Genomic DNA, 25,186 nt, shown 5'->3' with positions numbered 1-25,186 from the left:
GACGGTACGGGAAATGCCACAAAAAAAAAAGAAAAAATGTGGCGGTCTAGCCACAAATGCATAAATTTTCTTATATACTCATTAACAGAAAATTAAAGTTTTGTCCTAGGAACAAGCTTTTGATCATCAAACATTTTTTTATTGTACGCTGTACTAATATGGGTTTGCTTGTAATATCAGGAAGAAAGCTCAGCAGAGGATTTAAATGTTGAAACATTGGAACAAATGACGAATAAAATCAATAATAATTTTAGACAACAATATTGTTGCAATCTTAATGAGTGATATATTTAGGTTAAGTTGATTGGAAGTGTTTTATTTTTCTTATAAGCAGGTGAAATAAACATACCTGTTGAATGAATGTGATGTTTAATATGTTACTAATAAATAAATTAAAAAAAAAAAAATGTAATGGAACAAAAAATATTAAAAAAAATAAATAAAAAAAACTATTTTTAGCACCACTTTTCGCTACCAGCCCTGCGTGGCGTAAATCGGTTAAGATTGTGTTATATTGTTGAAACATTTTGTGATTATTCAGAGAATATAAGTTTATTAGCTATTTTCTATGAATCGTTCGAGGAACTCGTAAAACGTGTTCACATGAAGTAGAGCGCGCATTGGACGATCATGTAGACGGTCACCAGCAGCGTAACTCCGAAGCTGAAAAGTCGAGCTGGTTGTGGCACTGGCATCACGGCGTAGACAAGGCTGTGCACGATTCGACCTGCTGCTGCAGCACGGATCAACTGAGTGGCCAACCACGGGTCCGGATTGGTCAACAGTAAGAGTATGCGATATGGATTTTTTCCATGTCGATACGAAACGAAACGATACGCGGAATATCTTGCGCTGATAATGACGAAACGAAACGAAATTTAAAAATGTTTCGTGTAACTCGATACGAAACCAAATATCTCACGGAATTTTTCGAAACGAAACGAAATTTTTGAATTTTTTCCGCGGAATACACGTTTAAGTTTTTTTTTTCTTGTCAAAAGCTGGAAATTTGACAATAGGCATAAAAAACGTCTTTTTATATCCTCTACCATATGGAAACCTTAGCGTTGCTCAACGGAATCCTTACATGTTTTGGTAAAACTCTTTTCTGTTTGTTTGAAATCTTCTTAATAACTTTTTAAGTTTCATTTCAACATATCTGATACTCACACAAGGCAATGAGTGGGTTTAAGAGGAAAATAATCATCATCATTCTACACATTTTCTAAACCAGTTATTTTTGCTCAAAATTGAAGCAACGTTCATGAACATCTATCATTGCATTACACTTATTATATGTAATACGATGATAGATTTTCATGAGGATATCTTGAAATTTGAACGTAAAAACTGTTTTTTTTTTATGATAGCTGATGATTGAATGATGGATTCTTGAGCCTTAACTTAAATGTAGCAACTAAGAAGTGGGTCGAAAAGCAGTTACAAACATTCAAAACAATTTTAAAAATATTGAGAGGAGTCCAAAATTAATTTGATTTTTAGAAAAGCCTTACAATTTTTTTAATCATGTGGATATGCTAATATATACCATAAAACATGGAATAATGGTATTCATTTTTTTTTTGCTGTACTTTATGCTTTGTGGCTTGAATGAATGTGATTGGGGACACAAGTCGATAAGTGATCATGAAAACACTAAACTGAGAAGCAGACTCTTCCCCAGTTGGAACGCAACGCAAGAATGAAGAAGAAAAATAAGTAAAAGAGAGGAATCACTGGAATATTTGCTTTAGTATTTGCTGGAGTATTGAATTAAATTAAATTTTAAAAAATCCATCAACACATACCTAAGAAATCAATCAAGATAAATTTGAAAGAACTGCAAAAGTAATAAACTCCAAGAGATATTGCGACAGCAACATAACCAGGATTGCCTGTTGGGGTAATTTAGAAGTTCCTAATAAATTTTCTGGAAAAGCCTTGCATAAACTGTGAATTAATTCTTGGAGGGATCAAATCTGGATGAATGCAAACTTTAAGAGTAAACCTTGTAGAAAATACTGAAGGTATTTCTTTTATTTTGTAGAGCAAATACTGGAGAAATGATCCTATTCCAAAATCTGTGAAGGAATTTCTTGACGATTTCTGGAAGAAATAAGGATTGTTGAAATTATCTCATTTTCAGATTCTTTGTTTAAAACTGACTACAAAATCACATTTTCACTGAATTTTGAGCCTCGAGAGTGTTTTAAAAATATTTGAAAATTTCGAAAAAAAAAGTTTTGAACCTGGACTACATAGCATAGAGGAACCGCAAATAAGATTGACAATTTCACCCATGTTCGTTCAGACAATCCGTCTTTCAATGAGCTAAATTTAATGTTTGGCTTATTTTTTTCCTCGAGATCTAGATGTGCGAAAATTGAAAAAAAAAATAAAAATTGTTGCGCTTTTCTATTGTGAAATACCCTAGGTATACCACCAAACTTGAATCTAAATCCGGAACCAATTTTGATGGTGCTTGCAATGCATGAATCAAATTTATAACTGATTTGTGATTTTTACTAAAACAAATCATCAAAATCGATCGAAAGATGGCGAAACTAGAGAATTTTGAAACTTGATGTCGGTATTGAAAAGGTTAAGACCTTTGCCTTGCAGCATTTGGCTTCCAATACTTGTAATGATAGATTATCAATATTCGCATTTTTTTTAAATTGGGGGTCGTGAGGAAATTATGTCACGTTATAAAAGGAGAGAGGAGTTGGTGGTGTGGTACAACGTGAATAAACCTAGATTCATTTTTCGATATAAAATAATGTATGCATCTTCCTTGTTTAAGGTGAATATAAAACAAAGGCATACCTCAGAATTTCAAGAGCACAAATCTAACAAACCCGACAGCGGTTCAAGCTGAACACTTGATCGATTGGCCATCGAGTAACCAATCCCTGGGCAATCCGCAGCGAGGAATTTAGGGCAAATGGGCGTTTTTGGAAACTTTACAACGGCAGTGCAGTTTATCATATCCTGCGGACCAGTCAATACTACAGTCATCCCACAGTTATGGATAGCACATAGAAATGGATCTAAGTTGGTTTAAACGGAGAATATCTCATCAAATAGAGTAGCAATTACGCAGAACCCATTTTACCTACGCGAACCATAAATCTATACAGCATCGCAATCAACAATAACATGCTTAAACACATTTGTTCCATTCGTAGGAAATAAAATGTCATACATATGCCTAGAAGCGTTGATTCATATTTGTGGGGCATTTAAACCCATACCACAGTTATGAATCTAAGATAAGACGATTCCTAAAGAAACGCCAAAACGTATGCTTTCATTAGCACACCATTCGTTTGCCTCGCAGATAATTTGCTGTTATAGTGTTCTGATCCATGATATGAGACGATTTGATCCATAATACGGACCCATTTTTGACTGTAGCTGCTAGGAGTAGAAGCGAACGCTTTGCTTTTTTTGTTCGAAATTTAACTCGAATTTCGCGAAATTCCGTTTTATTCCGTTTGTTTTCAATTTTCCGTGGAAATATTTTAACAATTTGGCGAAACGAAACGAAATAGCAAAATACAAATTTCGCCAGTGCGAGTTCCGTGGAATTCCGCGGAATTTCGTTTCGAAGCGTATTTGACGGAATCATTCGGTATTTCGCATACCCTTAGTCAACAGGTACAGGAATGCCACCACGAAGAAGGGCAAAATGTTTTCCAAGTCGTTACGATGGGCCCTGTGCGCGCGCGCAATTGGATTGGTGAGAGAGAACAGTCAGTCGTCGTAACGGAAGATGCACACGTTTTTATTACGGGGTGGGTATTTACCTGCGCACTCGTTCCACATCCGGATCGTCAACTTTGGGCTTCAGCTTGGGGCTAATCGATTTGACATCCTCGGGATTGATGAACGCCTGCAATGATGGTTACGTGATAAACAACGCTTTGTAGTAGACTATTGAGTTATGAGATTGCGATCATATAGAGCCTAATTCTAATAGTAACTAAGATGGTCTGCATTTCAACTACAAGGTTCAAGTAATCAATTCAACGAAATCAGTTTCCTCGAACGCCAGTATTTGCCTCGTCAATCACCACATACATTTTTCAATAAAATTCAATCTGCTGACGATGCGTTGTGTTTAATTGAAAAATTGGATTCACTTTGCTAAGTGTGTAAACTATCAAGAGTGGAGATAATGAGAATTGAAATTTTCAATGGTCTCTTATTAATTTTAGAGTAGGTTGAAGGAGTATAGAATTTAGGGTCCTTCAATCAATTTACAATGGCGTACTCTCGAATAGATTTCATTCTTATCATACTATTTACTCGAGATTCAATTGTGATCGTTCTGTGAAAAGTTGTTACAAAGTTGTGTTAGTCAATTTAAATGTGATTGAGATGCAATTATTTGTAGAAGTGTGTATTTATCCAGCTTTTTACGCTAGCATGCCATAAACTTTGAATCACCCCCTTCTGACGTTTCTTGCCTACACTATTTTTTTTATAGTTCGATCGAAGTAAGCTTCGTGGAAGTAAAAAATTCATTGTTGATGTCAAATTTGTTCGCCTTTTTCTTCAGGACCCTGTTTCTCATTTTTCTATTGAATTGCTAATCTCTTTTGGTAAATGAGAAACAGTGGCAGTAGCTAATCGATGCCAATAGGTAGTGGTAATGAGCTAAAGTGAATTATGCTGGCATAATTTCGATTGTCGTTTTCCGGATTTTTTATTTCAGAGCACCGCTCACCAATAAAGAAAAACGTTTTTCCTCAAAATGTGCAGTGCCAAATCTTGCATTTTTTCAGCTTCTATAACATACAGTCAGTGACCATTTCGCCATTTTTCTGAGGAGTAAAAACTGAACTCAAAATTTGCAACACAGGTCCTCAAGCGATTCTTCTGAGAGTGCAAACAAAAAAAAAATGCGAGGATTTTTTCTGGTACTCTCACTCTCTTGTTGCGATGCTCACCTTTACTCACGCTTCAAAAAAAACTCTTGAGTGTCCTGCCCGAACAAGGCAGTCCTCGGGGAGTTGTGAGAGCACTCTGTTTCGATGGAATTTGTGTTTTGGCACAGTAAATGGCTGGGCATGGCGTACCACTGGTACCTCGCGTACCTGCAGGAATAAAATAGACCCCTCTGTGCGATCCTTAGCCTCTTGCCCAGCAACTCCTATCCCTACATCCTTGTGGTACTGGCCGGAGTACGAGTAACCTTTGGGAAGATCGGGTAACCAACCCCGGTGGGAACTTTGGTCGTATGCTAACCCTGAGCGTCCGTACTCCATGTTAAGAGCGGCTCACAACAGCGTCTGTTCCCTATGTCAGGGGCGGCTGATCATCGTCCGAGTGCCAGAAAAGGACTATAAGCTAAACTTCGCGCTATGGTCCTCCGAACATTTAGGGGGAATGGTCCTCCGGAAATCTAGGGGGTTGGTGTCAGGCCCTGCAAGCCAACCGTAAAAACACATCAGCACAGGAACGTCAACGGGAGAATACGGACCGGAACAATCGGCAAAGACCACAGCGACGGAAATGGACTAGCGATTGGAAACTCGGTACGTGGAACTGCAAATCTCTCAACTTCATCGGAAGCACTCGCATACTCTCCGATGTTCTGGAGATCCGCGGTTTCGATATCGTAGCGCTGCAGAAGGTGTGCTGGACAGGAGCAATGGTGCAAACGTTTAGAGGTAATCATACCGCCTACCAGAGCTGCGGCACACACGCGAGCTGTGATGGGTGATATGCAAAGGCGCGTGATTGGGTGGTGGCCGACCAATGAACGAATGTGCAAGATTCTTTAACTTCAGCATAATCAACATGCATAGCCCACACTCCGAAAGCACTGAAGATGAGAAAGACGCATTTCACGCGCAGCTCGAACGCGAGTACGACCGCTGCCCAAGCCACGACGTCAAGATCATCATAGGAGATTTGAGCGCTCAGGTTGGCCAGGAGGAGGAGTTCAGACCGACGATTGGAAAGTTCAGCGCCCACCGGCTGACGAACGAGAACGGCCTACGACTGATAGATTTTGCCACCTCCAAGAACATGGCCATTCGTAGCACCTACTTCCAGCACAGCCTCCCGTATCGATCACCTCAGCAGACAGAATCGCAAATCGACCACGTTTTGATCGATGGACGGCACTTCTCCGACAAAACCGACGTCAGAACCTATTGTGGCGCTAACATTGACTCCGACCACTACCTGGTGATGGTGAAACTGCGCCCAAAACTGTCCGTCATCAATGATGTATGGTACCGACGCCCGCCCCGGTATGTCCTAGAGTGGCTTAAGCAACTGGATGTCGCAACTGCATACACGCAGCACCTCGAGGCTGCATTACCGTAAGGGGGTGAGCTGGGTAAAACCCCTTTTGTGGACTGCTGAAGTGCAGTGAAAACAGCCCTCTACGATGCAGCTGAGAGCAACGTCGGGTACGTGGGACGGAGTCGATGGAAAGATTGGTTCGATGTAGGCAGATTCTGGAGGAGGAGAATGCAGTGCGGGCAGAAAGGGACCCGACAGAACGGGGAACGTTATAGAACGTTCAACAGCAGATCCGCCTCTTTCGGGACAAAAAACGCCGCCTGGACGAGACGGAGTGCGAGGAGATGGAACAGCTGTGCCGAACTCAATATCAGAAGCTCAACGCATTCTGAAACGGCTTCGTGCCGCGAGCCGATATGTGCAGGGATAAGGATGGGAGCATTTTGACGGACGAGCCTGAGGTGATCGAAAAGTGAATGGCGCTAAAAGCACATACAATGAAGAACGGAACAACGGAAGAAATGCCTTCGTCAGTACTGCGGACGATGGAAACCAGCCAGTCCCCACTTTGTGGGAGATAAGGAAGCCATTCACCAGCTCAAGATAAATAAAGCAGCTGGTAAGGATGGTATCGGAGCTGAACTCATAAAGATGAGTTCGGAGAGGCTGGCCATTTGTCTGCACCGGCTGATAGGCTCAATCTGGGAAACAGAACAGCTACCGGAGGAGTGGAAGGAAGGGGTAATATGCCCCATCTTCATAAAAAGGCGACAAGTTAGATTGTCACCTGTAGTAAACGATGTTCTGGGAAGTTAACAAGCCGGCTTCGTTGACGGCCGATCGACAACGGACCAGATGAATACCAGGTCCCAACGCATCATCTTTTCATCGATTTCATGGCGCAATGCGATAGTATCGACCGCGTAGAGCTATGGAAAATCATGGACGAGAACAGCTTCCCCGGGAAGCTCATGAGACTGACAAATAAGAGCGATGATGAAAAGTGTGTAAAATTGTGTGAAGGTTTCAGGCGAACACTCCAGTTTGTTTGGATCCCGCCGGGGACTACGACAAGGACTTTCGTGCCTGTTGTTCAATATTGCGCTAGAAGATGTTATGCGGAGAGTCGGGCTCAACAGCCGGGGTACGATTTTTACGAGATCCAGTCAATTTGTTTGCTTCGCGGATGATATGGACATTGTCGGCCGAACATTTGAAAAGGTGGCAGACCTGTACACCCGCCTGAAACGCGAGGTTGCAAAGTTTGGACTGATGGTGAATGCGGCCAAGACAAAGTACATGCTAGCTGGTGGGAACGAGCGCGACAGGGCTCGCCTAGGTAGCAGTGCTACGATAGATGGAGATTCGTCCGAGGTTGTTCGACGAGTTCGTCTACCTTATATCCTTGCTGACGGCTGACAATAAAGTTAGCCGTGAAATACGGAGGCGCATCATAAGTGGAAGACGAGCGTTCTATGGCCATCACAAGAAGCTGCGGTCAAAAAAGATTCAAACCCCACCAAATGTACCATGTACAAAACGCTCATAAGGCCGGCAGACCTCTACGGGCATGAAACGTGGACGATGTTCGAAGAGAGCTTACAAGCACTTGGAGTCTTCGAACGTCGGGTGCTTAGGACGATCTTTGGCGGTGTGCAGGATTTGGCGAGCGTGGGGCAGAACCAAGGATGGAGAGATGCGGCCACGAACCGAGAATTGTGGCGTAAAATTGTTGATTCAGTGTTATCTGTTTAGATTTTAAGTAAATAAATGAAACGAAATCTATCCACTCGGGCTAGTAATTTGGCGATCGAGCAAAACATAGTTATATTTACATTATGTATGTTTGGGTCAAAATTATGGTAAATTCTAAGCTTCCGCTATGGCGCTGGGCCCCTAATAGTTCACCTGCAAATTTTAAATCGTTTATAGAGTGTTTTCATACAAATGAGATCAAATTTTAGAAGGACTCTCAAAGCTCGGTTTAAAATCAAAAGAGCTTTGTAACCCATTTGCGTGAATGATAAAGTCGATCGAATGTGAATGGTGGGAATGTCGACCAAAGTTCCATAGCCTCAGTACTTTGTCTAGGAAAAGAACTTGCTAATTGGTCCTACTTTCCACAGTTTGCCCACCAACTGCTAACAAAAACTGATGTGTATTCGATTGAAACTGCAGCGTCACGATGAGTGAGTGGCTCAAACCTTTTCGTAACAAATATACCTATCAAGATCTTATCCCCTAACACGAATGAACGGCTCGCCGTCGAAGGGTATTCGTCATCCCCGTCATCATCACGTGTGCGAAAAATAGCCAAAAACAGATTTATGACGAAACGCGAAAGTAATATCGTCGCCGCCGCCGCCGCCACCAGGTTGAAGAACTTAGGTACAGCTTTGTTTGCGAATCAGCTAGGGCGTCGCAAATTATAATCAGAGCACGTTATTTATTTAGAATTCCGTGACTACTCATGTGCCCCCGGAAACGAATTGTTTGTTTTGGGGTGTGTGTTGCGGAGAACAGTTTTGATTGGATCTGTTGGTACCATTGTTGGTTCTCCTCGAAATGATAAGGAATTGACGAACGACAAGCCCTATTCTTGAGAAATGCATTCTGCTGCATGAGCATGATCCGTACCACAAAAAGTATAGCTTTTCAGCTAGACCATACTGATCCAAGCAACCAAAATTTCGGGTAACAGGACATGTTTTGGCTTACTAATTAAGTAATTAATCGAAAATAATTTTAATACTTACATTCTAGTAAGAAAGAAGTTCTGAACTTGTTCTGAACTTTCTAGTTATTGATAAGTTCATGAGTTACTCTTTCGAGAATCAGGTTCTGTGAACCCAAGATCAGTCGCATACGTGTACTGAGTACATGCACCTCGCTTTTCATACACAGCTCAAGCGAGGTGGTGCTGGCGATGCTTAAACGCGCAACTGCTTTTGAGTTAATATCCGTAGCATTTTATTAATAAGCAAAAAAGTTTCACTGAAACCAGATTTATATTAAAAGTGAACTTTAGAGTTCACTCGTTAAGTACATTGAACTATTGATTGCTTGGGGAGGGTAGCACAATAAACGAATTGTTTGAGAAATATTCGACGGTTCGTTTAAGAAATTTATCAAAGATTTTTTGCTGGATTTCGATGGATGCTCGAGAAAAATGTCTCGTAAAACGGGAGATGGAATACAGTAAATTTCGTAAATAATCCCAGATGATTTTTTTTGTTAAATTCATAGTAATCCTTTCTAGCGCAAAACAAAATCTGGGAGATTTTTGAGAATTGAAAGTTTATGCCAGAAATTTAATGTTCAGAAATTTTGAAGAATTTCTCCGAGTTATTCTGGAAGAAATTCTTTCAATTCGATTGAGCCGAAGCTTGAGCCCGTGAATGCTACTCTACAAGCTACTGACACCAGGAACCAATCAGATAACTACTTGGGACTAAAGACACACTCAGCGTATAAGTGCTAGTGATCTTCTATTTTGAGGTAACAATGGCGCCTGCCACGTCAGTGATGTTGCATTTAAAACTGGCCCACAGTAGTCCGGATATACCCCTGCATCTACGCCAGTTCGTGCGGGAAGGTATAGGGGTGAGTTAATTCAATGACAGAGACTTGCTTTTAGGTTAGCAGACTGCCTATGTATCAGGCGTAATGAAATTCTCATCCGTCTCTGGTTCTAGTGATTGCTTTGAACGAATAGTTTTTAAGTGTGATAGATTAAGAGTGGAAAATAGAAGCAAGTGATAGATACATCTACAAAGTATGAGGAAAGAGACTGGACTAGGATTGAACACATGACCTTCTGCTTATGAAACAGAGGCAGTAGCCATTTGACCACCAACCCCGTCTTGAAGCAGTAAAAGGAAATCCCAAGGGATTATTATTAAGTACAGTACAGTTTAAAAATTGCAAGAAACGGAAGTTTTTTTTTTGATGTCCTTGTTTATTTTTTCAGTAGTGTTAATGAAAGTAACAGATGAATGTCTTCAAGTACATGTTTGTGAAAATTTTTCTGGTATTTAATTAGGAATTCCTCCACGATTTTTGCCAAAAATGTCGTTTCAAATACCTCCCAGTATATCGCAAAATTTGTAAGCAAGTTAATCACAATTTTAATGTAAATTCCTTACAGAACTCCATCAAGAATTATGCAAGAGCGAAGACAAAATAAACAGGATTGTAGAAAGTGTTTACTGTAGAATAATGGGCCATTCACGAATTTCCACAGATACTTTGAGATATTTCCCCTCTTTCTTTACTAATTACAACCGGTATTCCCTTAGGGATTATTTGAAAGATATTGTCTATTTTTTGAGGAAATAGTTTTCATGTTTTCATGAATCTTTTCTCAAGTTCATCTTACCCTTGTCTTGAGGGATGGTCTGGATATTTATATACACATTATTCCGTATAATAATTCCAATAATGTGGTACGAATCAAATCATGATTTTCACCATAATATCCTATCGAATTCTTTTTCCAAAGAGTTGGGAACAATCTCAAGTTCTTTTAGGAGTTATTCCTTAAGTTCATTCAGAATCAACAACAGCAACTATTCCAGTAATAAAAAAATCCAGATACACAGCAAAAAAAATCTTAAATTTACATGGCACGTAAAATTCTATGATAATCATGTTAAACGAGTTACAACTGAATATTTAACCATCAATAATGTAAACTGTCTCATTGCATTCTAAAATGCTTGCAATCTTGAGTGAAACTGAAACATTTCATGATCTTACATCCAACATTCGCCAATATTGCATCTTGAAAGTGAAATTGCAAACAAGAATGCTCGGTTTACGCGATTCTACGCTGATTATTCTGCCAAAAATAATGCACATCGATGGATTGACGGCTGGTCATTCCATGTGCATTATTTATGATAGAATTTTTAGCGGGAAAATCATGTGAACCGAGCCGTTTTGCATGCAACATTCTTTGAGAGAAGACGTTACGCGTTCAATATTAAGGAATTTGGTAACAATGTTGGATATGATAGATGTATATAGGTTTTATCATTGAATAATACATGAGAAATGGCTTTGCATGATTGAAACTAAAATAACGTTTTTTTTGGTGTGTAACTAAAATTCCACAAAATATTTGCTCAAAAGTTTCTCAAATAATAGATGAGAGGCTGTTTCAAAATACTAGCAGTGATTTCCTCAGAAATTTCTCATGGGATTTTTTTGAGCATACTTTCATGAATCATATTAGATGTTCGCATTCACATATTTCTACATCATTGTTTTCAGGAATTCCTCGAGAATTTTTACATGAGTTTCTCATTAAATTTTTCAAAAAAAAAAAATCACTCCACCAGTCCTCTTCTTCTTCTTTCTGGCGTTACGTCCCAACTGGGACAAAGCCTGCTTCTCAGATTAGGGTTCTTATGAGCACTTCCACAGTTATTAACTGAGAGCTTTCTATGCCAATTGACCATTTTGCATGTGTATATCGTGTGGCAGGTACGACGATACTCTTATGCCCTGGGAATCGAGAAAATTTCCTTTACGAAAAGATCCTCGACCAGCGGGATTCGAACCCACGACCCTCAGCATGGTCATGCTGAATAGCTGCGCGTTTACCGCTACGGCTATCTGGGCCCCTCCACCAGTCCTCACGGAAATAATTTATGAGTAAATTATTTTTTTATGTTTTAGGCATTTTCTTTTGATCTACTGGATTAATTTTAAATGAATTTCATGCAAACAAAATGGAAAAAATGGGTTAAAAATAAGGAGGAGCTAAAGTAAAAATACTTGAAATATATTGTATTTCAGTTTGAATTAATTCCTGAATTGTTCCCTGCTTTGCAAAATAATGTAAAATAAATTCCATAAACCCTGCAATAATTTATTAAGCATCTTCTTATGAATTCATCAGAAATAGATACTTAGGGACAGAGACATAGCGCCTTTGGCGAACTACCCATGCCATCGCCCCTTACTCAAAGATCAACTGTTTTTACCATGGTACAAGTTCACATGAAACATTCCAGATTTTCAAAAGTCTATGGTAACTTCATGATAAAGCTTAAGAATTAACGGAAAACAAAAATTCAATGAATTATTTGTAAAGGTTCATTCAAATATTACGTAACGCAAAATTTGCCAATTTCAGACTTCCTCCCTCCACCAGGTAATATTTTTTGTATGTCAAATTTTAAATTTTTGTATTGTAAATTTACTATTTTAAGGTACCATGACCCCACAGTTATGGATCAAATAGTGTGGAGTTCAACCTATAAAATTCAATAAAACGACATGGAAAACGTAAAGTTATAATTTAATAACACGAATTGAATCGTTGCATGTTGGAACTTCGGTTAGTAAACTGTTTTGAGTGTAATATTTACATAGAATTGCATAAAAATTAAAAATTGTATCGGTTTCTGAAAACCATATTATGGATCAATTTTGATATTATGGATCAAATTGTGACATATTACGGATCAGTGCGCAAAATCAAGAGATTTTCAACTCAATGCATCTGTATTGCATGATTTGGCGAAAGTTAGCAATGTGTCACATATCACGGCGTGTCTGGTAGAACAATATTATCACCAAAAAATAGGCATCGCTAAATCTTTCAGCATTCGTAAATATAGGTTTTTAGCTTTCATTTGACGGGTTCCCCAAAAAAATCCACCGAGGGATCCCGAACATTTTTTTTTTATTTTAAATTTTTGTTCCTTGAAGTACAATATTTTCAAATATAATCATAGTAAAAGACAGTTTTTTTTCTCTCAAGCTCGATGGTAGCCCAAATTTCATATGAAAGTTGATATAATATAGATATATAAGATAACATATTGTAATAGACATAACTGTCCTATGTGATCTGGGGATACGACACTTACTCGTACAGTGGAGGACACACTCAGTTGAGTTCAACTAATTTTCATTCTTTTACCAAGATCCGCACAGCTGAGCGGTAAGCAAATTAATTTTAACTGATATGTCAGCCTAACATCAAGTTTACTTAAAACAGCACCTTTCGGTGCCGTTACCAAACGTTACTTTTACTAAGATGTCAACAAACGACCTTTTACCGAGATTTGCACAGCTGAGATCGGCATTCGGATTAAAGTGTGAATTTGATTCTAGTGTATAACTGTTTCTGTTCATATTTAGAAAAGATTAATTTTCTTTTCCTTCTTTCTGGAATTACACCCCTATTGAGACAAAGCCAGATTCTCAAATAAGAGTTCTTCAGTTACTCATTAACTGAGAATTTGATTCGCCTATCATGATTGTTTTTATTTTATATTGTGTGTAAGAAAAACATACTCGACCGATGAGATCTAATCAACCATCCTGTAAATTCCACAAACTACGTAACGCTCAAGGGGGAGGGGGAATTGCGTTTAATTTTTCCATACAAAAAACGTTACGGAGGGGGATGGGGTGCTCAAAAATTTCCGATTTTAGCGTTACGTAATAAATGGACGCTGCCAAAGGATTGATACGAAATAGAGCTCTTTTGAACCATTTTTACAAATCAATATCACTTGCTGATAAGTTAATATTGTCATATTTTCCACAATTAATATGATATAAAAAAAACAATATGCCAATATAGTGACTCTTTGAATTGAAAATAGTCTTGCAGTTGTGTTAACTCAACTGTTATATCCTTGAAAATATCGTGGTCAACAGGCGCTATCTGGCTTCATAAATAAGCAAAAATGTCACATTTGAGGAACAGAAAATCTATTCAAGATTCAAGAAACGCCACTCCATGACCAAGTAAGTACTAACAGTTTGGACTAGACCAAAAGAATCATTGAGTCATTTTTTTTGTCAAACAGTACGAAACAGTCGATAAATTCGATATCTTTGGAAGTTTGTTTCATGAACATCTGACATAAAAAAGACACATGATTTGAATTTGGAGATCCTAATTTGACTCCTCCTGACTTAAGTTTATGGAGCTACTGTAAAAACAGAGGCAGAGCTCAAGGCAGACTCTTGAGTCGCTATCATCGCAAAACCCCCAAAAAAGCTCCAAAAGGTAATGTAAAATGCATGCTGTATGGAGCTCATTTTGCTACGACCAATAAATGCAGCCACTTGATTGATGTTGCTTTTATGAAAAAGCCCAAAAAATTGCAAATGTTGCAACCTGTATTCGCTGATGTCCGCACGAATGGGAAGGTATCTTTTCGAGATATTGAAACCCTTCGAATAAAGTCATAAAAATCTACTGTAAATTGCAATTACTCAACTCTACGGGGCAAGTGGGCACATGAAATTTAACTTTTTATTCTTCCTCATAATATTTACCGTTGCCAATAATCACATAATTAACCATATTTCATGTTGAAAACATATATTGTATAAATATGATATCAATCTAAAAGGAGTATAAAATGGTAAAACTTTCTTGTTTGTTAGCTAGTTACGTGTTTTAATTACTGCCGTAATTGTGAAAATTGTATTGTTGTTGTTCTGCTTGTCAGAAATCCACTTTCACGGTGGAATTATTTTTAAGATTTGATTTAACAGGAACTATCTTCCACTATATTCTTAGATAAATTCCAAGCTAAAAACATCAAAATAACTTCAATACTGTTAAAAAAGTCTGTGTAGTGTCACTTACTCCGGGTGCCTGGATAATATTCTTAATGAGGATTTTTTAAGCTTTTTGATAAGGCTTGGGTAACAGGGCCTTTAAGCATATTCCATTTACTTTCGTAGGCCGCTGTAATGTTGATCCATTCTATTTTTAATCTTTAACGGTTGATTGGCAATGAAAATTCTCAATCAATAACTAAGTACTCAACGAACTCTAAGCTGGGAAGCAGGCTATGTCCCAGCAGAGGTGTAATGCCAGACAGAAGAAGAATAAATTTAATGTATTCTAACCATGAAAAGAAACAGTGCTCGGTTAGATATACTTCCACAGTATGAATAAGTGAACAGTCGAACTTACAACATATATAATCGAATAAGTGTCCTATAGCTCAATGAATCCTCAAAATCATATAGGACAGTTTTGTTTTTTACAAAATGAAAAACTCAATAGATATGTATATATATTTATTTTATGAACTTTTATATGGAAATAAAACTTTTATCCAACGAAGCTGTCTTTTGCAATGATTACATTTAAAAATAATGTACTCTAAAGAACAAAAATTTTAAATAAAAAAAAAAATGTTCGGGATCCCTCGGTGGATTTTTTTAGGGAACACGTCAAATGAAAGCTAAAAACCTATATTTTCGAATGGTGAAAGATTTAGCGATGCCTATTTTTTTGTGATAAACCTTTCCCATATACACGCCGTGATATTACTGCAAAAAATAGCACTGTCAGAGCTGGAAACAAGCGCAAAATGCCATCATTTTTGGGATACTATGTTGTAGTAACTGAGACATGAACTGTTTTGGCTCCACACCAAGTTTTCCACCCGTTTTTGTCTGCTAAAAAATTAAATTTACAAACCTTGATGTTTAATTAGTTTTATCCTTAGTGCTATTGTCTGAAAATGTCGAATCCCATGTTTAAAATAACAGAAATCTACATATTTTGGAAGTGATCCATAACTGTGGTAACCCGACCAGAACCACATAACAAGATTATAACACATTCCTATCAGCAGCAGTTAAAAATAACAGAAGTTGATATAATTTTGTTATCAAGATGGCTTTGTTCTCAACTTGTTATATTTTTAGTAACACAATTATAACAACATTTGTTATATTTTTGACTTTGCATTTATAAGTTTGTTGCAAATAACATCCGATGTCATAAACAGTAACATAGTTTGCAATAATTTTGTTATTTTGTAACATCCTTGCAACACATTCTGTAATAATTTTGATATAATTATAACAGGGTTTGTTATATTTTAGTTTAATTTGGTGCTAATTTTGTTAGAATTTTTGTTATTTTAACTACTAACGGTACATGTTTTATAACAACTGGTGATATAAAAAAATCATATCAGGGGAACACATTCTGTTATAATCTTGTTCCTTCCATCTGGTCGGGAAACAATCATTACCTGGTCCATATTATGGATCACTAGTTAGAAGTGATAATATTCGGTATTTAGAATCAACAATCAAGAAAATTGTTTTCCAAAGATAAATTCATACTAAATCGAAGCGGACGAGCATGTTTTATACTATAACATTTGAATTTTACCACCTGTGGGAGCTTATCAATGCTGACGGCACTTCTTACAGCAAACGACCATATAATGATAGCTGTGTGGTACCAACTGAACATTTGTCAAAAACCCCGTTATTTAGCGGTTGAATGTTGTGCTTAACATTACAAATGGTAGAAGACAAATAGTATAACATGGGAAAAATATGTTTTACGTCAACGTTTATGTTATGAGCGAGTTATCCGATGTTGAACGCCAAAGTGATCCGTCACTGTGGGTGATCCGTAACTGTGTGGGCATGGTATAGTAATGTTTAAAACTATTTGAGGTATGGATGCATCGGAGCTTTTCCTCTAATCTTTAGTTACAAAAATCTTGTCAACCAAACAGCGGTTCCAGCTGGGAACCCAAACCATTGATCAGCACCAGCTAGTAACTGATAGAACAAGTTTCGAGCTTGAATAGCTGTCTAATTCTCTAGATTTGTTCTCTTTCCAAATCGAGGCGTGGCTTCGATTCATCTTCAGCTGAACTGTCTAATAGTCTGGACCAGGGTTGGGAAAAAATCTGAAATTCACTCTACAGTAGTCAAACAGCACAGTCAGCGAAGCCAGTGAAACTCACGCCCATCGCTGCTGTAGGCAAAAAGCCTTGACAATTGCAAAACACCCGTTGCTAAGGGCAACCCAAAATTACTGTAGAAAAATATATTTCCCGCATTTAGAGTCTTCAATGACAATCAGTAATGAAATTCATGTACCCAATATAGGCTACTCGATGAGATTCACGATTTTAAACTACTGTAGTGAGAGAGCCACGTGATTTTCGAGAAATTCAAGTCTACTACTATTACCATTCCCAGCACTGGTCTGGACTCTGGAGGTTATCTAAAAGATGTTCAAAGCTGAATACCCAAGTAACATTTTTAGTTTTTTCACTTACTACAAGCTGTTGTTACCACCATATCGTTAAAACTCATTTTAGAACTTATTAGTCTTAACAGCTTTAATAAACCTTTTATAAAACTCCGTTAAACCCGAAAAGGCCCACACTACAGGAGGTTGTTAAGATTATAACTTAAAACCGTTTCTGAACATTTTAGTTTTGTATCGTATGAATACATCTGCCCTTGTAGTATGCTATAAAACATCCATAAGAGCTATTATGAAGTTTTATTAAGCTCAAATAGCGATAATTAATCTCTTGCGGTATCCTTAAACACGGAATAAAACCATTGCTAAGAGCTTATGATCCATCAAATATCAGACAATAAGTTGTTTATGAATCTTAACCTTTTTTAAAATATTGAAACCATCAAGATGTCTGCCGACTTATGGTAATAAATTAAAATAATCAATTTTTGCTTGGCAGTTAATTTCCTTACAATCACGTGAAATTCATGCCAAAGAAAATTAACTGGTGAAATGACATAAATTTTTTCGATTTACAACAACGCGCCACAATTTTGACATCATAATTGCCTATCTAATATTCCATTCCATTCCATTTTCAGAATGATTTCATGCTCGTATCAATCGAAAAATGAAAATTTCCCAAACATAATGTAATTATGAACCCGAAACGGCGGCAATAAAAATGGATTCCATCTGTTTAAATCTTACTGGTCTTGTTTGCGACGGTTTCAAATCAATTGGTGTTAATTCCGTTCAATATAATCATCAACAAGTGCTTTTGATCTTAAAAAAAACTTACGCAGTCCTTCACTGGCTAAAATATTCTTAAATCAGATTATTTGTTCTGCACTAAAACTTATTGGTTTTTTGGAAGCTTGGACTTAAACTTAATAGACTCAGGAAAGCCAGTGCTGTCAAAAAGGTAAACAGATCGGAAGTGCAAGCCGGTGATGCAATTTAATTAACTCAATGCGTTCCGTTGTGTGTCCAATTATCTTTCTACTAGAATATTTTACTGTTAGGCTGGAGCCCGTGGTTAATCGGTTGAACGAATGTAGAAAACGGTAAGTGGTTGAAGTGCCGGAAAAATGGAAGTTTTTTCCATGTAACTCAGCTGTTGTATGCAGTATACTTATCCCACTAGAACGGGAAGTTTGAGCAAACACGGAAAAAATGCTTCACACGGTAGTCAGATAATTCTACGAGAAGGATATATGTAATTTATATTTTCGTGTCTTGATTCACTCATAATTGTCTACTTTATCATCATTATCGACATAATTAAATTGATAATCACAAGCAGACCGCATTCCACAGCATCGGAAAGTTAGGTTTTAAGAAGTCATTAACATGGCTTGGTGCAGTCCTACGGGTTTTATCGTTGGCTTGTGTAAGACAAACCGGATGAAGTTTTAAGTATAGGTTTTAATAGACACTACACAGCTCCTTCAAAATGCAATTTGTTACCAACAATTCTGACCGGCAAATAAGTTTCAACATAAACACTTGTAGATATCTACAAAGCATTCTAAAGAGGTTTTTACTGAAAAGACCGTCTAGCTCTTTTCAATGCTTCATTAAATCTGTTAGGATTGAATGCATCTATAATAAAACCTCAATAAATAACATCTAAGACTAGAAAGCATTGAAATTGTTACTTGGGTATGAATCGAAGCCACACCTCAACTCTTCAAGAGCATAAATCCAATGAATCAGACAATCGTACGAGCTGAAAACTTGATCGATTGATCAATAGTTGGATCAAGTTTCCAGAGCGCTGCCTGGTTTTTCATATGATGATTTAAAATTCATTTCAAATAAATTGCTAATAAAATACTGTTTGTATTTCCAGAGAATAATTCTGTATTTTATTGCTAGAGATAAAACTCTATTGACATCTCAGTATCATTCATATTCATAAATAATACATGTGTACAGGAAGTATACAGGACATATTTGAATGCAATCTATTAGCCACATTTTGTTGACTTTTAAAATCGCTAGGAAATTGGAGGATTCTTTTTGAAGAATTTCTTAAGCAAGTCTTTCAATAAACAAGAGTTTGTAGAATTTTTTTACCTTGAATCATAAATTTACATCAAAAATTCGTGAAAGAGCAAGTTTGTGTGAAAAATTTGTCTAAAAATAGAATAAGTTTTATACATAAGGTCATACTCAAAGAGATCAAGCTTCCGCTGAATTACGTTAAATATTTTCAGAGTCCAAGCATTCAATTGGTGGCTGTTTCAACCGATTTTTCAAAATATTTTCTCCCATAACTGATTTACAAATTATTGCCATAAAGAACTTTTCAGAAAATGTTTAACAAATTAAAAAAATAAAATGAAAACTTCTTGTAAAAATTTTTAAATAACGGATTCTTATACATCTTGTGGGATGCCGTCAAATTTTTGATCGAGTGCTTAAAAGATACCTGCAATATCTGAAACGAAAAGGCCTTTGCGATTTTTAGCCTACTTCCGAATGTTTTAATTTTTTTTGCGCATGTTATCAAAAAAGAAAAAGTTGTCCTAAGGGGAACAGCTGTCAGGTGAAATTGCTTGGAAAACTCTGATAGAACTCCAGAAGAAGAATAATAGGTTTTCCTAAAGGTATCTCTAAAAAATTGGGTATTAAAATGTTTATTGGAATAATATTTTCATTTAATAACACGAAAGATCATGATACCGTCGTGCGGGGTGACATTGGTCCATAAGGGTAACTTTGGGCCAATATTTTTACAGCAAGCTAATGCCAGAATAATGAAAACAATGTGTCAAGCTTCAAGAATACGTTAAAAATATTCAATAGATGGTCATAGATTCGTTTTTTGGCCTTCCTACTAGCCATGAGATGCATCGAAAGGGGCGGTCAAAGTCACCACCTAGGCCCAATGTAACCCCGCACGGCGGTACTGCAACTACTTATGCAATTTTTCCCGCTCAAATAACGGCTATATCATATTAAAACTTAAATTCAAAAATTGGATCCATAAATGAACCTTGACACTTGAGATCATGTTTGACGTTCGCTTAGTCGACAAAAACACCACAGGGGTTTTAGTTTTAACACTGGGGTTGTTCCTATCTGACATTTCGGAAGGGACATGGAAAACAAAATACACCCAAAATTTGAGTTTAAGCCAAGGGATGTGACAAAATCTAAAAAAAACATAAAAAATGTTATTGTACTTAAACAAACGAAAAACATTGAAAAAATGAGTAAACATTCATTTTTGGCCTAAACTTAAACGTTTGGCACTAAAATTAGGACAAGGCTTTAGGACCCTTTTGGGGTGGGTAATGTCTGTTACATTACCGCGGGGTTGACGTAGGACTACTGTGGACACAACTTCGATCAATTCTGGGTTATACTCTATCAACAGTGTGGTAGCTTTTTGCACATAGGATGTTTGATGAGAAGGGAGATCTGTCATTTGGGTTGGAAGCTTTTTTAGAGTTTCGGATTTCAAAGTAAAATACTTTATAAAATCAGTGGAGGTTGTGTACAAGACACGACAGCATTACGTTAACTACGCTGCATTTGAATTTAAGTCAATTGTCATAATTGCAACCTTCCTTTAGTTATAATTTAGAATGTAATGGTTTGTGAATTTAATAACAGTGAGAAGCTCTCCGTTCGAAGAAGTGTCCCAATCATCGATATCGTCATCGTCACCGTAAATTTCAATTTGCCATATTGTCAATTCTTTTTCTTCTTCTTCTACTTGTGGCATAACGTCCTCACTGAGACAGAGCCGGCTTCTCAGCTTAGTTTTCAACGAGCACTTCCACAGTTATTGACTGAGAGCTTTCTTTGCCAAAGTTTATGCCCAGGGAAGCCGAGGAAATTCCAATTACAAAAACTCGCCTAAGGAAGGTCCCTATTGGCAATTGTCAATGATTCAGAACAAATCAGATATTGATGCAACAAGAAGAATTAAGAGATTATAGCAAGTATGTGGTATACACAAATAACTCTTTAGTACACATTTGTTGGCCCTGAAAAGAGCCGATTAAACGGACACACATTTTGACGGCGCACATATTGGAATCCTCCTCGTCCGAGGTTTACGGTGGCGATGACTATGGGCGCTTCTAAGAGCTGCTTTGTCTGATTTTATTCAGTCATTTCGTATAAATCTTGAGCGATTTCACAAGCTGGACTCTATTTGCAGCAGCTTGATGATCAAGAGCTCTGTGGCACAGGTAGCGAGGAGCTGAGCAGGTTCGGCGGAACTCTTACTAGCTCGAAGGCGAAAATAGAATGAAACCAAGTTCAACGAAGGAGGTATGCTTTATACCATTAGAAGAGCACATGATGCTCCTCCTTTTCGTATTCTTCGCTTTCTGATCTGGGAAATAGGCTATATGAAATTGATGTCTTGGCAAGGGATGTACAAGATGAGCATTATGCTGTTATTGCATCCCGACGGCACTGCAGCAGCGTCCTCGGAAACATCCTAAAACTTCCGTATTGTCAATTATTCGTAATAAATCAGATATTGTATGATGCTACGAGATGAATTAAGTGGTTAAAGCAAGTATGTGGTAAACACATTAGGACATACACTCCCGTGCATAAGTTTGGGTTCACCCCCTAAAAACATGCAAAAGTATTCAGTCCATATCTCTGTGATTACACGTCTAATTCAAACTCTTTAAGCCGCGTTCGAAAGGCAAAGAGTTATTCTTACTTCATATGTATTTTTTCAAAAACATTCTTTGAACTGTGTATACTAAATATGTACTTAAAGTTGTGACATTTTTCAAAAAAACACACTGAAAAAAACAATACTAATTTCCTCAGCATTGGATCGATCAAAATTTTAAAACAAGGTGTCTTTAGAATCGTAATCTTATATTCTTTGAAGAGCACTCATGAAATTTTTGCGGAAAAATCTGAAAAGTATTCAAAATAAATAAACCAGTCAGTCAAGTCATCGTGCAAAAGTTTGGGTTCACCCCTCAGTATGGTGTATCGTGTAAAAGTTTGGGTTCACCTGAGCCACACGCACATCATTTTTGTCAATATCTTTGGAAATGTCTGGCGAGTTCAGAATAAAAAGTCTTGCAAAATCTGGCAGACACCTTAGTCCAGACATGCTACTAGATCCAAATTCCGACAGGAACCAAACAATTATACGTCACACAAAAATTGATCTAAATAAAATTTAGCACTGAAGCTTGCGATTGGCTTTTTTTAAATGCATTCGGCTGTATTGAAAAACACTGGACACAGTTTAAACTACTTCCGTCCATTTTACAATGAACGAAAGTGTTTAGGAAAATGCTTATTTAAATGATAAAATAGCAATCAAAGTCACAAGGATAACCCTTTACTGTGGCAGCATCATTTTTTTGTCATAAGACAATATTTGAATCGCGATGATTTTTTTGTCCATCGATAGTTTTGCCCCAGTTGGAAATATTCCTAAATTCCTTGGGGACTGAAATTATCCATACAAAACACTTTTGGCAACCAAGTTTTGTTAACAAAATTTATCAAAAATAAAATAAATATATGCTAGAAAATCATGAATTCGATTGAGTTATTTTCAAGATAACTGAAAATTATAAAATGATGTTTTCTGAAATTTTTAAGAACTTTATACGTCCTAAGCGGAACCAAATACCAAAGTGGTGATTGGATCATTGGGGCTCCGCTACAAAAAATGACTCGATGGTCGGGTGCTCGCTGGTTGAAAAAAAAATCAATTCAAAAGCAGTCGAATGTCAAAAGTCGAAATCAAATTAACTTCAACGTCTGAGAGTCAGCGAGTCCCCGCTGTATATAAGTACTCATTACTCAACAACGGTTGCTCCAAAAGCTTCATGTTTTTCACAACAGGCTCTAAACGAACATGAGCAAAATGGCTGCGCGACAGTGTGTAAAGTCTGGCTGAATTTGGAAAAGTCTTGCAAAATGAGTAGTTTGTCTTTTAGTCTTTTCCTCGATAAAAAGTCTTGCAGTGCCAGATTCATCTGGCATAATGGCAACCCTGGAGTGAAAAGCAAATGACGTCAACTTTTCTCTAGCACTCCTTTTTATAGATTTGCTTGAAATCAACGTTCTCTTATAAAACAGTTATTGAACTATTTGGACAGGTATGTGGGATTCAGTAAGTAAACGACATAAACCTTTGATGCCTTGTCTTTCAATTGAGGTGCTAATCAAGGAATTTCTTTAAGCCTGCAAAAAGTTATAAAAGTTTAAAATATATCATGCCACCGTAACGCTCTTGGTATTGAAATTCCAATTTCACTCCTGTATAGAGAAGAAAGACGTAGTCCTAGAGCAGCAACTACGAATTGTACGGTCATCTAGCTCATGCTCATGCTTAGTATCTCAAGACATTACTCAAGTTCTTGAAGTAATAAGCCATTTTGAAAACATCTTTAAATTGCGGTTGTAATTCCTAAACGAGATAAAGAAAAAATCTTTCTAAAAATATATTGAAGAATATGAAAAGTACACACGAGTATATGAAAATGCCTTGTGTGAAATTCTTTGACTATACTTGAAAGAATTCCTAGAGAATCCTTGTTCATCGAAAGTATCGTTGCAAAAATTACTGGAGTCACTTCTCTCGGCTTTTGAATGATTTTTTTTCCAGCAATTCCTAGATGCAATTTCAAAGAGTCTTTCCCATGAAAAAAAAAAAATAAATAAAAAAAATAAAAAAAAAATTCTGAAGATGATTCATAAGAGATTTTCAGGAAGAACTATCAGAGGAATTTTTTGCGAATTCTTATGGAAATTCAAAAAAATACGTAAAAAATCAAAACATATTGCTGGAGTAATTCTTAGAGAAAATCCTTTCCTTTAAAGAAAAACATTAGGAGGTATATTCAAAGCAACCTCTTCAAAGACTCTTTAACAAATTCATCGTCTGTTCTCTCTAAATTTATTTATGAGAAACAAACTCTATCGTAATCTTTCGGTGCCAGTTGATATTGGATCAATACGGTGTTTGATACTGTTTTTTCTTGATTAATGAGGATTAAACTGAAGTTAAAATTGTTAGAGAAGTGTACTTTTGACTGAGCATCTTGTTTGGTGTAAAGTATTATTCAGTTATCCAATTCATATGAGTAATAAACTTGCCTAAAGCTGCCTTTATAATAAAATAAAACTAAATCTACCATTTTGCATCACTGGTGAAAAATTCGCATCACAAAGCAGCTCACAGGTGTACTCCAACGTATTCTGTGCATTGCGCGATTATTTATCGCGACGGCGATCTTGAAAACTTCTTAAAATTGTTGTAGATCTCCGCAGCTACTTCAAATCGTTTTGGTGTCTTCTGCGCGATTATTCCTGATTGTCCAAGGTATGATCGCACAGAAGACACCAACACGATTTGAAGTAGCTGCGGCGATCTACAAGCGTTTTTTTGAGATCGTCGGCGCGAGAATTTTTCGCGCCACGCATAATATGCATTAGAACTTGAATGTCGGTTTCCATTCAATAGCCTTTATGTATGCAACTGTAGCAGTATTCACCAAATCGTTTCTTTCGCCATTTTGTTCCACAATATTCACCACGTATGGTTGAAAATGTGAATCAACCACTTCTGAAGCACTCAGCTTTGTAATGACCGTAATATGTCACAATTACTTCGAATAAAAACTTACCATTTTTCTGATGCGCGTCATCGTGGTGAATAGCGACATTAGCAGCATTTTTGCCACCAGAATCACACTCCAGAAAGCGTACGTACGCAGCAGCTCCGGATTCACCTGATCCAAAAGATTTGACATGGTTTCTATTAGGCGTGGCTATACTAGTCTTTTGACTAAGGAAATAGGTTTTTCGTGTGTCTCACGCGCTCAACAGGTGGATTCAAACTGAAAGATGCTTCAGAGGTGG

General features: G+C 37.2%; 1 protein-coding gene across 1 annotated transcript; it reads right to left on the bottom strand.

Moving 5' to 3' along the window:
* Positions 1–452: 452 nt before the first annotated feature.
* Positions 453–25,186, bottom strand: LOC5568410 (microsomal glutathione S-transferase 1). The gene is made up of 4 exons (XM_021850652.1): positions 24,952–25,186; positions 3,810–3,895; positions 3,661–3,718; positions 453–785 (listed from the first exon to the last, which is right to left on the bottom strand). The coding sequence occupies exons 1-4, from the start codon at positions 25,075–25,077 to the stop codon at positions 600–602; spliced, it is 456 nt and encodes a 151-aa protein (XP_021706344.1). The 5' UTR covers positions 25,078–25,186; the 3' UTR covers positions 453–599.

The sequence above is a fragment of the Aedes aegypti genome, chromosome 1, assembly GCF_002204515.2.
Source record: "Aedes aegypti strain LVP_AGWG chromosome 1, AaegL5.0 Primary Assembly, whole genome shotgun sequence".
Lineage (NCBI taxonomy): Eukaryota > Metazoa > Arthropoda > Insecta > Diptera > Culicidae > Aedes > Aedes aegypti.
Note: the sequence above shows the minus strand (reverse complement) of the source record. Positions and strands in the feature narration are given on the sequence as shown.